The sequence below is a fragment of the Ipomoea triloba genome, chromosome 5 (assembly GCF_003576645.1).
Source record: "Ipomoea triloba cultivar NCNSP0323 chromosome 5, ASM357664v1".
NCBI lineage: Eukaryota > Viridiplantae > Streptophyta > Magnoliopsida > Solanales > Convolvulaceae > Ipomoea > Ipomoea triloba.
In genome coordinates, this window is record NC_044920.1 from 18,705,485 (window position 1) to 18,719,274 (window position 13,790).

Here is a 13,790-nt window from a genome sequence, read left to right on the forward strand (position 1 = left end):
TAACATCGTTCTCTCATTTGGCACCATGGATGGGATACCAAGAAGACTCAGCTTCAAGGATCTCTATCAACTCAGCAGGAGGGAGGCTCTAGAATTAGGGTGCCTGACGGGGAGTTTCCTGCATTTGTTGCGAAAAAGTCAACTATTTTATTTTATTCTCGAGCAATGTGTTTCAACTACCATGTCCCCATTCTTTGTAGTTTACATTTGCATGCATGAAGAATATTGTCAACAGAGTTGCTATCTAGGTTATTATTTGTGCCATCCACTATAACTATGGAGTCGGTCTCAAAGATAGTGGAAAAACCTTCCTAAGCGCGAGATATAGCATGCTTGATGAAATTGTAGGGGTTGATACAACGGTTTGTCTAAGATCGATATTCTGGCACAGTGTTTGTTGAAGTGTAAACTCGATCCCATAGCAACTATAGTGGAAAAGCCTTCCTAAGCGCGAGATATAGCATGTTTGATGAGTCGCACCTAGAAGCACTACTACACAGACGGCTTTTAACGTCGGCTAAGTAGACCCTTTAACGTCGGCTAAAAGCCGACGTTGTAAGTGTACACATACAACATCGGCAAAAGTTAGCCGACGTTGTAGGTTGAAAGATACCCTACAACGTCGGCTAATTACAAATAGCCGACGTTGTAGGTAATTTGAAAGCTACTAAAATACCCTACAACGTCGGCTATTTACAAATAGCCGACGTTGTATGCACCCTACAACGTCGGCTATTTGTAAATAGCCGACGTTGTAGGTAATATTAAACCAAAAAAATTACCCTACAACGTCGGCTAATAAGACTAGCCGACGTTGTAGGGTAATTTTTTTGTTTTTAAATATTCATTTTATTTTTCTATTTACACCCAAAACCTGCTCAATATTTATAGCAATCACAATCACATTCAAAACCTGTACAATTTATATTTATAATATCAAAAAAAATTAATAAAAGCAATAAATCTCACAATTGATAATAATTAATAATAGAAGTTCATCAAAAATTATCTATATTAATTAATACAAGTCATAATATTATCCCAAACTTTGTACCGAATCAATAAAAGCAATACATCACATTACTATTTCACATACTAGCTAATGTTCCTATGATAATTATTCGAGGCAATTGTCATTTGAAATGTGACAGCATTATCATCCCAACCCGGTGTCCCTGGATAGTCTGCTGTGAGCTGGTTGTCTTTCGAGGCCTAAAGAACAGGGTCATATTTCTTTCACACTATTCCTTTCTTAAATTATAAACTCTCTTTAATCAAATACTACATAAATGTCATACTGTAATTCAGTGGCAAGTACTAATGTACCTAAAAGTACAAAAACATTTTTGGCCACCTATATCTCAAGTGTTTTGATGAGCTCAGGGGTAAACACACAGGAAGTTTACCTGCAAATAACCTCCATTTTTGAGTTTGATGTGAACTCTATTGTTATAGTTCCTTTCAACATAAAACGTCTCTGAATCAGAAGGCGATTGCACAGTTGCAGTCACATTGCCTCCGTTATCATTGCACGATAGAAATTGTCCATTGGTTGATCGGAACTGAAAGATTGATTCTGATACTCTCCATAACTGCCAGGATCAGGAAAAGAAAACACAATTAAGCAACTACTGAATCGTATTTGCATACTACAATTAGTTAAATAAGATTTCCGTCTATTTTTCTTAACATATACAAGCAATGACTAGATATCAACTTATGATAGCTTTCCTTGAGAAATGAACTAATTTCTAAAGCATAAACCAAAAACTCATCAAACTCATGTTAATCAAACCAAAGGAAAGGAAAGGAAAGGAAAGGCAAGAACTTAACAGGCACAAATTGAATCATGAAAATGACAACATCAGGTTTCTACTTAATAACAAATTTTAAATGGAACAAATGATTTTGAATAAAAATCGGTCAAATAGTTGTTAAAAAAGATTTACAGAATGTATTTACATACAGTAAAAGTGTAGCACAGCATGAGTTTTGGTACAATAAAACCTAATTATGGATTAAAATGAACAAAGTCCAAAGAGTAGCTAAGAAGAGTCTATAAAAGCAGTGTTTAAGGCAATTTACTCTAAATGTTTCCCATGATAAAGGCGTATCTTTATCCACAGTAACACCCGAGCCACCCCCATTCTCCACGGAAATATACTTCTGCAAAGTGACAGATTTGAATTGGACCTCGGTACCATCCTACAGAACAAACAACAGAACTAATTAACAAATCAATCTAAGGAGAGGACTAACTAAAGGAAGCATAGATAAAGAGCCTACAAGCATGTCTCCATTGGGAATATCATCAAACAGAGAAGGCTTTATCCACCCTTCTATCACCAACCATCCACCTAAGTTCACTCCTCTTACTTTTGAACTTCCATGCAATCCCTCCACTTAACACAGCAAACCAAAAACTGAATTATGTTACATTTTGATCAAATTTCAACAACTATAATCTTCAAAGCTAGAAAAGACATATCAATCAAGAAAATAACAAGTGACAGACCAAACCTGAGTGCCCAATAGAAAAGATGGGAGAGCAGCACAACAGAAAAGCACAGACCCATTTACAGAAAACAATTTCCATGGAGAATGCAGAGCCACAATCTCATCAAAGCATCTGTATAGGAGGAAAAATCTGGAAATAAGGACAAAACACTATTTAAACCCTCCAAAAACCCAAAATTGGAGGACAGATAAAGGAGAGAATCTCAGTAATCCTTCTTGGTAACTCAACCAACTCAACAAAGAACCCCATAAAGAAGAATACACAGTCAGATATCTGCCCAGATAATGAATATATAATTCCAAATTGCATTATTAAATGAACGAGGCAATCTCAAGAATGCAGACACAGACAGAAAATATTAGTAAAAAAATAGCTACTGTACTTCGCGACTGCTTCGGCGGGAGGGCTTCGCGGCTGCGGTTGGCTGGACTGCTTTGCGGCGACGGTGATCGGCGACGGGCAGTTCGGGAAGCGACGGCTGATGGGGGGCGACAGCTGATGGATGGGGGACGTTCGAATATAATTTTGGTTTATTAGGGATTGGACGTTCGACTTTGTTAATTTTGGGGGCGACGGCTTCTATTTATTAACCTTACAACGTCGGTTATATCACATAACTGACGTTGTAGGTCAATAGTATAAAACACATCGCAATACGACGTCGGCTAACTTCCTAGCCGACGTCGTATTGTGCAACGTCGGAGTCCGTTTGGTGATACGACGACGGCTAACGATGTAGCCGCCGTCGTAGCACCCGTCGCCGGTGATACGACGTCGGCTCACCACCGATCCGACGTCGTATCGCGTTGTAGTATTAGGTTGAGACTTTACACGTCGGTTATGTCGTGAAAACCGACATTAAAGGTTTTACGTAACATATAACGTCGGCTAATTACTTAGCCGACGTTAATTAGCCGACGTTGTATGTGATTTCTGTAGTAGTGAAACCCTAGCGATCCTCTCTCAGACTTTAGATGTCGTTGATCAAATTAATCAGTACATGTGCGAAATGAACACTATAGAAGGACGAATATATTTAAGTTGACACTCTTTGTGTAAGCTATGCAGAATCAGATGGTGAAAATCTAACGAAAGTACACACTCCTTAATTCCTAAATAGTTTGAGATTGTCTGGACTTCCTAATCATTCATTGACATTAAAGGTTGGTGCACCTGTTATGTTATTGCGGAACATAGACCACTCTCTCGATCTTTGCAATGGTACGCGCCTCATCGTCACAAGATTGGCAGATCACATTTTCGAAGCAGCAATAGTTAATGAGACACATGACGGAACCAAAGTTCTTATTTCCCAAATGTCTCTCACTCCTTCTTATACGAGATTGACCTTCAAGTTCAATTCCAGCGTAAACAATTCCCAATAATGCTCGCATATGTCATGACTATCAACAAAAGCTAGGGCCAAACACTAACTCATGTTGGATCATTGCTGAAAAAGTCGGTGTTTAATAACGGTCAATTGTACGTGACTTTTTCCCGAGTAACTTATCCTGACGATGATGGATAAGATTCTATTACTACTACCAATGTCATCTACAAAGAGGTTTTCAATAATGTGTAATTCAAACCGGTGATATTATGCTTTTTTTCAAAGAGCACATTTGCCCAAGTTATACAAATCATAAACACTGATATATAAAATTTCAAAGTTTCAGCATCGGATGCTTACATCTACACATTAGCTATTAATTCAATAATTATTTAGTCGAATTCAAGCAAGGATAACATCACATAACATAATCAATCCATACCATCTTTTCAATTGCAGTATATAATATTTGATAGGAAAAAGTGTCAAATAGGCCACTGAACTTATAGCTTTTGTGCAATTGGGCCATTGAACTTAAAAAGTGTGCAATTCAACCATCAAACAAGCAAAATTTGTGCAATTGAACCATTTTTACAAAAATTTTTAATTCAATTTGAGTTAAAAACATTTCAATATTGACTCCCAACTAAGTATGGTAGAAGAAAATGCCACTCTTAATACATATATGTTAGTAATATAATTGGATTTTATCAAAAATTTTTGTAAAAATGGTCCAATTGCACAAATTTTGATTGTTTGATGGTTGAATTGCACACTTTTTAAGTTCAATGGCCCAATTGCACAAAAGCGATAAGTTCAGTGGCCTATTTGACATTTTTTCCTATTTGATATAATTTATATAATTAAACATCGATCCAAATTTTCTTAAAATATTATAGCAAATCCATTCCGTGCATCGCACGGGTGAAAATACTAGTTCTTTCTTTAATAGCAGAAAGTACTTTTTAGAATGATGGAAAGTACTTTTTAAATATTTTAAATACAAAAAATGCATAATTTTATTTATAATTATAATTTTTACGGGAAAATTCCTTCAATTATATTATTATATAGCAACAATTAGTTAAGCCCTTAAACTATAAAATGTTTTAATTAGACACTTCAACTTTTCATATTTTTATGCAATTTGGTTGATTAATTGGTTACCTTTATGTAACTAGTAAGAATACATTTTTAATTAAAAAATTTGATGAAAAAAATTTAAAACTCCTAAAAGTATTTTTAATTCGAATTAATTAATTAATTTTCTAAAAAAGAAAAAAAATTAGTGAAAGGTTGAGATACCTTCTTCGTCTTTGATATCTAGACAGAGTAGCCGGACGACTGTTTACTCTATCCAAATCTGGATGGATAAGCCAGACGGCTAGCTACTCCATCCAACTAGATGAAAAAGTCCATCAGTTGAATGAAGAAAATTGTCAACTTTTTCGTCGATGGGCAGCCGAACTGCTGGTTTCATGACCACCAAAGCTGTCAATCGGCAGGCCAACACTAATGGTAAATTGGTTAGATTGCAGGAAATAGCTACTTGCCCTCAAATCTCTCGTGCATATTTTGACTGTTCAACCCTTTTTACAGAGCCTTCTCAAGCTTTTTATATACATACAGGAAGGGTGTAATGTTATATCTCGTTCCGTCCCTTATCCGTCTCCTCCATTACATCGCCTGCCAGCATTAACCTTCCAAGCTCGGGTTCATATTCCATTACCAAGAATGTGTATTTTTTTAAATTTTATTTAAAAAAAATTTTTTGAAAAAAAAAATAATTTTACCTATTGTCACCTTGAGTTTTTGTAAATAATTATCTAAATTGCATAAAAATAAAGAACTGGGGTGTCTAATTAAAACTTTTTATAGTTTGGACTTTAGAGAATTGAAGGGTCTATTTAACCTATTTTAGTGAGAGTGCATGTTTATTCTTATTGGAGACCTAATGAGGATTTAAGTTTATTGTTAAGAACAAAGTTGAATTGAAGGGTTTATTTAACCTTTTTTTTTTTTTTTTTTATGAAAGTGCATGTTTATTCTTATTTGAGACCTAATGACGATTTAAGTTAAGTACAAAACAGAGTTGTTAATAAAAATTTTTTCAAAACAAATATTATTATATCCCTTAAAATTGTTAGTTATATGGAACAAAGGAACTATTCATCCTCTTGTTCAGTCTTTGAAACAACAGGATCTAGTTCGTCTCCATTTATGAAGACTGAAGATGTTCAAGGCCAGGTTCAAGTCAATTATAGTCGTTGAGAGTTTTACGAAAATTATCTATTTAAAGGCCGCTTTTCCTTGAAAATTACTCAGCAAAAAATCTGTTACTCTTCAAGACTTATGACTTGATTCTTTCATAAGAGTTGATTCAAAATACCATCCTTTCAACTTTTTTTTTTTGAAGATTTATGGGCTGTTGAATCCCCTTTGGTTATTGACAAATTATTGCAATTGAGGGCTAAAGATCGAGAAATCACAAGTCAATTCTTCATCGAAAGAGTTCATCAATTCTAGCTAAGTGTTTAGCCTAATTCTATTGAATCCTTCTGGTACCTTTTGCTGATTCTTGGAGTCTTCCTTTTGGAGTAATGATAATTGTACAGTCTTTTCCAAGGAAGATGCCCCCAAATGTAGGAGTATGTGTACTCTAAACTGGGTTAGCAGACACAATGCCTTCTTGCTTGTTTCATTAGGTTTTGTTATACATATGTCTTTATTGTATATATTATTCTATACTTGTCAAGGCGATAGTTCAAGATTTAGGTCAACATAATCCGTGTAATAAGCCTTAGGCCTTTCAACAGTAATAATTGGACTTGGGAAATTCTTCCCTAATTTCAAAAGTCACAAAATTTGAACCAAAATTTAGTATTATATAAACATAAAAGTGTTTGTAGAAACCAATAAGCTAGATACGGATTTTAATGCGGATTATTATTATTATTATTATTATTATTATTATTATTATTATTATGCAATAATTGAAGATAAAAATGTAACCCAAAATAGATAGAAAATAATTTTATTGACTTGAATGATGATTACATATAGATTATAATACTTTAAGGCTGTCGTGGATTTGCCTCAAATGTAGAGCAATTGAGGGGCTTTTCGGACTTCGTTATTGCTCGAATTGGACTTGTATTTCGATCAAAGTACCAATCAACAAATACCTCTGCATAAGTCTGCAAAATAAATTCATTTCAATTGATAATTATAATGTAACAAACTCATATGATAATTAATACATTTTTGTAATATTTTCAGAGTCACATTCAATGGTGGATTGGGGGTAGCACCCTACAAATTGGATGTGAAAACTAGTAGCCTATATCAATATTCTCTCCTAAAGGGTCAATCCTAAAGGCTCCTCACACCTTGATCTGACAGAGCATATGAGAGGAGATAAATCACAATGATTCAGTGACTTAGTAGGCAGGCCCAATGCCGATGCGCACAAAGCACGATTGCTTACTAAACCACTTTTATAAATAATTAAAGTAAACTATTTTATTTACAATTTGTTATCCGACATTGTAATGAAAAACTTACCTTGTTGCCAATGACTCTCAATTTCTTGGGTCCATACCATGAGTTATATGTGAATTCATGGCCAACACAATTGGTGACCCAAATTGCTATTGAGTTCGAGTTTCCTTTAGGTAGTAAACTTAAAAAGTCCATTCTTAACTCTATGAAAAAAAAAAGTGATGATTTCAAACATATTAGATTATGAAAACATGCATTAGATAATTTAGTTTTTATTGATATTTAAAATATTATTGACCTTGCGCAATTTTCATCTCGTTGAGGGTGCAGTTGTTAAATGTAATGCAACTCGTAATTGGGAATGTCAAACCATACTTCAACTGAAATTGTGAAAATAGATATAAAATTTTGTTAATTATAATGTGCTGATGTATACTGAATACTAATATCAAGAGTTACTTGAGATTCATTGAAAATAAATAAACCTGAATTTGATCAAATGCTGACATGGTTAGAAAAATTGGAGTCTTGACATATTGTAATGAATACTGAGGGAAAAAACACTGAAATTCAAGAAAGTTGTAGGGTTAATGTTTGAAAAACCAAAGTTAGGGTCATAATGTCTAACAAAAGATTATTTCAAGGAATACCAAAGAAGCTTTCATCTTTGAAGTGCATTCTTTAGGCAACCATTTAGCTGATCCCTACAAGTATTTATTATAAGCAAAAATTCAGAACTCAACAAATGAGATTTTAAAGTAAACAGATTTAAATTTTGGTATCTTCCAAAGCCTAATAGAGTCAATAGTATAAAATCTTTAAAATCAACATCTACTCCTCATATTATTATAACATGGTCAAGTTTCCTACGAACAGGTCTTCCTGTACAGCCGTGCAGTCATTTATCATTAGGTACGCATAAATGCATCACAAATTGTTCGAAAATGCATAATTAGGTGTTGTACATTTATGTATTGTCCGAATAATGTGTGGTGTATTTATGCGTACCTAATGGTGCAATCCGCACCGGTCAAACGGAAAACCCTGTCCGTATTTGAACTAGTATCTATTATAACATACTTGATTGAAAACATGAAAAAGAAGTAAGGAAGTGGACAATACCATTGTATCAACTAAATAGTCAAAACTCGATTGAAATAGTTTGTCTCCTTCCAATTTTTCGCTGTTAATAGGTGACAACAAATTACAATTCAAGACTACTCGTAATATGATATAATTTCATATTTTGACAACTTTTTTTAAATAAAATTTAATAGATATGAATCTTACTCATTTATAAAGTACGAAGAATCTGCAAGGCATTTCACTCTAGTGGTGTTTGGAAAAAGAGCACGGAAATAATCACAATGTAACATCACAGCTACTCCCCCAGCTGAACTTCCTGCAAAGATTGCCTGCATATATACAAATTCTTTAATATTGTAAATCGCTAATAATCTATTTAGTATTATTAGTCCTATATTTTACCTGTCATATTTACTATTTATTGGTCAAACAACTATTTCTTTGGTTAAATTATTTTAAAATTCAAATTGTTGTGTTTAGTACTTTTAATGCAGTTTTTAAATATATAAATTTTATATACTAATATCAAACTTAATATTATGAAAAAAAGTTAACATCAATCGTTAGCCGAACCAAACCAGGCACATATATAAAATAAACGGAGAGAGTATGGTGGTATAAATACATTTTCTACTAAATTTAAAATGATGGGTATTTTGAATATTTTGGACTAAATTTTATTTACATATAATTTATAGTTAATGATTAAAAGTAAAAACATAATTAAAAGATGGAATGTTTTATTAACACTAAAAGTTCATAAATGTACACAAACTACTACATGAATACACACTAGGTAACTTGTGTACATTCATATTGTGAGAATTGCACACAATCTAGTCACTTAGAATTTGTGTAGTAGTTTGTGTGCATTTATGAAGGGTATATATATATATATATATATATATATATATATATATATATATATATAAACACATTGAGACTTATAATATACTTCGTAATTATTAAGAGTAATATAACTTTTTAGGAGAAGAAGAATAATGCAAAATGGCATACGTTTTTAGCATTTTTCATTCCCTTTGCTTGGAAGTCCTCCATCAATGCATCAAAAATCCTTACACCTCTATACGTTAGATTTGTAACCTGACAGTACATATATCATCAAATAAAAACCATTTTTTTTTATCAAATATTATCATTTCCAAGATTGAACAAAATAATTTAAAAAGATAAATTAGAGAATTTTTATCAACATATTAATATATTATATGAATGTGTTGGGCTTACTGGGTCAACTCCATCAACGTCACTGGTGAAAGATGATCCATCACAATAAGCAACATGGACTCTATGCCAGTTATAGAACTCTGTAAATTTAATACCCAAAAAAAAAAAGATTTTTTTTTAAATTCTTACAATATAATGCAGTATCTGTTTTATTTTTTTTTTTCAATTTTTTCAACCTTAAAATCAATGCCCCACACAAGAGTTCGATCTTGTAACTAACTATTTGAAATGATAACATATTAGATGTGTCGTCACACTACATAATAATTGGTAAATAAAAAAGAAAATTAATTGATGGTAATTAAGGATCGGAATTGTCCGGTATTAACGAAGATTAGTTTGAAATAGTTTGAAATATAATACAACTCTGGATATTTCGTGGTTTAACAAAAAAAAATATTGTAAATTTGTAATAACTACCTGGATTTTCATCAGGAGTATTGCTCATCATGTCTCCCATTCCAATCACTGGATACATGTACTTTGAAGACCCTAATCTTGTCGGGCCTCGATACTTGCAATGTTGAGCATTCATGCACCACCCTCCTCCCTAAATAATGGATTATTCAAAATATGAATCTTAATTTAAAATAATTACTGCATTAAAAACATAGTCAAATTATGCAATCAACTTGCTAATAAAAATAAATATAAAATTATCCCACGAATAGAATCTAATTACCTAATTGGTTAGACCTCCGAGTTTAATTAGGGTAATCTCTTATTTTTTTTTCTTTTTTAATGATTTTGAAATTCATGTGATCAAATATGAAAATGTGGAAATAATCTAATAGTCTTGAGACCAAAAGTGAAAGAAAAAATTTTATTGCATATTATATAAAAATGTTGGAGTTATATGAAGGCCGGGTCATAGTAATTGTATTGATCAGCTATAGTAAATGTGAAAATAATACAATAGTTGTGGGGCCAAAAGTGAAAAAAAAAATTCTATTACAAATTCCTCGATTAAAAATTTAATCAATCACAATAAATAACTAACACCAAACAGAAAAATATAATCAAAATATATTAAAAGCAATAATATATAGTTTATATTTCATACCTCTATGAATACTACCCATTTATCCACACCTTCTCCATGACCCTTGTCATAGTAATATCCAGGTGCACTGCCGTCCAAGCAAACTATATATACACACACATGTATTAAATATATTATTTTAATTTTAATTTGATAAAAATTTAATTAGTTTTAAGTTTAAATAAATTGTACTGTTAAAATTACCTGCTCCTTTAGACACTGCTGAATCAAGGGTTGTTAAAGTAACATTTATTTTGCCTTCTATCTTCCTTACTATAGTGAATAAGACAGCGAACAAGCATAGCCACTGGGACAACCGTGCCATGATATTCTACGTAATTAAAACAAAATATGTTAAAGCTAAAATTATTATTATTGAGTTAAAGAAAAACTAATTAACATATATAAAGATGTCGATCGGAATATAATTAATGCGTTATCAGAAGTAATTACCTAATGACGGATAAATTCCGCCTCTCAGCTCCAGAGGATATGAATAAACGAAGTAAAGAGAGATTTGAAGTTAAGGAAGAAGGCTGACAAAAGACTGGGAACAAACAGCCACTACTTATATATTGTTGGCCTGCCCGGGATTACATAGCACTAACCAGAGAGAAATAATTGGAGGTTTTAGTGGCTTTCTTTTGTTGGATCAGTTATCATTTTGTGGTTAAGAAATGTATGTTCAGGTTTTAATCTGTGGGGGGTTAATTAGTTTTATAAGGAACAGGTTAATTGGTTTTTTTACTTGCAACAATATATATATATATATATATGTTCCTAAGTAAAAAAGTGAAGTTGATATGATCCATCCATTTATTATTATTATTGTGGTCGTCGTCGTCCTTATTATTATGACTAGTATTTGTAGGCGCGATGCGCGAAAGTTCATGCCCAATATTAAAAAATTAATAAATATAAATAATTAAAATTTTTATTTCTAATTATATATACAAATATAGTATAGGTATTTTATACACACATATATGATTTACCATGCATAGAAATTTAATTAAAATATAATCAACAACTAAATTAATTATATAATGATTTTACTATAAAATGATAATTGAGGAATAGGAAAATGATATTATAGATATAGGTGTATGATAATAATGATGGAGTTAAAAACTAACGGTGTAAGGGTAGTTTTGTATAACAACAATGTAGTAGGGACAATTTTGTCTAATAACATTGAAGTGTACAACATTTAAAGTAAAATGTACAAATTTATTAGCATATAGAAAGACGGACATAAATCAAGGATATAATCTTAATTGAGACTTCTTAAGTTTTTAGATTATTATCATTTTATGAAATAAGATAAAACATTTGGCCCAAAACATTGTGGTAATTATAACTAGCGTATGATGACGGGGGCAAATTATGCCGTGGACCTGGGTCCAAAACTGCGTCGTTTTGTCTCTTTTTAAAAAAAAAAAAAAATTAGTAAACACATTGCTGAATTAGAGTTGTCCAAAAATGTGTGAATGTAGAGGTTTCAAAGTGTGAATGTAGAGTATAGAAATCGTGAATGTAGACTTATGATTGTGTGAATGTAGAGTTGCCTAGAAATGTGTGAATGTAAAGGTTTCAAAGTGTGAATGTAGAGTATAGAAATCGTGAATGTAGAGTTATGCATGTGTGAATCTGTAATAGAGTTAAGAAGTTCTAGCAACTTGTAGCCTTGTAATGTGTGAATGTGGAGTTCTTAAGTTGTGAATATAGAGTACATGACCTGTGAATATAGAGTTTTGAATGTGTGAATGCATAACAGTGGTAATATAGTTACTAAACATATAATCCTAAGTGTAAATGTACAGTATAGTGTATGTAAATGTAAAGTATAGTGTATGTGAATGTAGACCCAGGTCCACCTTGCAAGGTGGACTTGGGTCCACGGCATAACAATCCGTATGATGACTTTAGGTTGATATGATCCCAATCTTTGTAGACATGCATGGCATATAAAAAATAAAATAAATAAATAAATAAATAAGGTGTGTCTGGTTCACACATAGGAATCGGAATCGGAATCAGAATCAGAATGGGTATGTATTTTTTGTTTTGTTTTTTTTTTTTTCCAAAGTAGAAGAAACACAGTACATAGGTCACTCTCATATTCTTTCTATCAAAATTTTCTCAATTTCTTTTAACACTAGCATTTTCTTTCTCTCATAAAATCCTAGATTTCAAACTACACTACTTCTACTACAAAAACTACACTACTTCTACTACAAAACAAAAAACAAAACAGAACAAAAACAAAAACAAAAACAAAAAACAAAAAAAAAGTATATTACGTCATCAAATCTACGTCAATTTTGGAATAACCGACGTAAAACGTCTATAAAATAAATAAATAATATATATTATTTTCTATGTTCGTTTTTGAAAAAATTGATGCAGAAACTATTAAATATACATTGGTTATTGTATAAATCGACGTATACAGTATTTATTTTTTAAAATATATATATTAAATTAAAAATATAAGAAGTTCATTTGCAATGAACCAACGTCGTAGGAAGGATATAACGTCAGTTCTCTTAATTAATCACATCAGTTACTTTTAGAAAAAATTACGCTTAAAATGACATTTAAAGTGACCATTTTGTGGTATAATTTTCAGTTAGTCTACTTTTGATTTGGATCGGGTTAAAGTGGATTCGGATATCCTAAGTGAGATGTTTAATTTGATATATTATACGCACAAAATGGATAATAGGTTAATGAAAATATTGATTTTCAAAGTGTGTACACTTGAGTTGAGAAAATGGAGTTAGGAAGGCTTTGAAGGAGCCTTTGTCCCACATTAGAAGATGGGTGTGGGTTTGCACTAGTATATATACAATTTCCTTTTAGAAAGAGCTTGAATTGTATAGTAAAAAGACTCTCCCGCATGCAGAGCGGTGCTCATAGTAATTATTCAATATTTGAATGTCATTAGTGCTAAGAAATTTCATTTCTCAATGTTTTTAAACCTTCCTGACAGGATAATTGGACAAGGTACTGGAGGCGAACTCACGACCTGGTGCGTCTAGACGCATGGAAGTCAAACGGCC

The 13,790-nt window shown here is 32.1% G+C and overlaps 2 protein-coding genes across 2 annotated transcripts; both read right to left on the reverse strand.

Annotated features, from left to right (window-relative positions):
* Positions 1-1,712: 1,712 nt before the first annotated feature.
* Positions 1,713-2,634, reverse strand: LOC116020340. The gene is made up of 4 exons (XM_031260820.1): positions 2,521-2,634; positions 2,287-2,402; positions 2,086-2,205; positions 1,713-1,751 (listed from the first exon to the last, which is right to left on the reverse strand). Exons 1-4 carry the CDS (start codon positions 2,594-2,596, stop codon positions 1,713-1,715), a joined length of 351 nt encoding a protein of 116 aa, XP_031116680.1. The 5' UTR covers positions 2,597-2,634.
* Positions 2,635-6,856: 4,222 nt separating this feature from the next.
* On the reverse strand, positions 6,857-11,257 carry LOC116021281 (pectin acetylesterase 8-like). Its single transcript, XM_031261907.1, has 13 exons — positions 11,179-11,257; positions 10,930-11,056; positions 10,747-10,829; positions 10,104-10,233; positions 9,684-9,763; positions 9,453-9,539; positions 8,640-8,764; positions 8,472-8,532; positions 8,000-8,053; positions 7,835-7,912; positions 7,648-7,729; positions 7,413-7,552; positions 6,857-7,045 (listed from the first exon to the last, which is right to left on the reverse strand). Exons 2-13 carry the CDS (start codon positions 11,048-11,050, stop codon positions 6,923-6,925), a joined length of 1,164 nt encoding a protein of 387 aa, XP_031117767.1. The 5' UTR covers positions 11,051-11,056; positions 11,179-11,257; the 3' UTR covers positions 6,857-6,922.
* Positions 11,258-13,790: the final 2,533 nt, after the last annotated feature.

Excerpts from the sequence above, each read along its gene's own strand:
- LOC116021281 (XM_031261907.1), bottom strand. The coding sequence starts at position 11,050 with ATGGCACGGTTGTCCCAGTGGCTATGCTTGTTCGCTGTCTTATTCACT. Across the intron at positions 10,234-10,746 it reads AATGGGTAGTATTCATAGAG|GGAGGAGGGTGGTGCATGAA; the intron begins GTATGAAATATA and ends TCCATTATTTAG. Across the intron at positions 7,046-7,412 it reads TGAGAGTCATTGGCAACAAG|ACTTATGCAGAGGTATTTGT; the intron begins GTAAGTTTTTCA and ends TTTATTTTGCAG.
- LOC116020340 (XM_031260820.1), bottom strand. The coding sequence starts at position 2,596 with ATGGAAATTGTTTTCTGTAAATGGGTCTGTGCTTTTCTGTTGTGCTGC. Across the intron at positions 2,206-2,286 it reads TTCCCAATGGAGACATGCTT|GATGGTACCGAGGTCCAATT; the intron begins GTAGGCTCTTTA and ends TTTGTTCTGTAG. Across the intron at positions 1,752-2,085 it reads TATCATGGGAAACATTTAGA|AAATTAGTTCATTTCTCAAG; the intron begins GTAAATTGCCTT and ends TTTATGCTTTAG.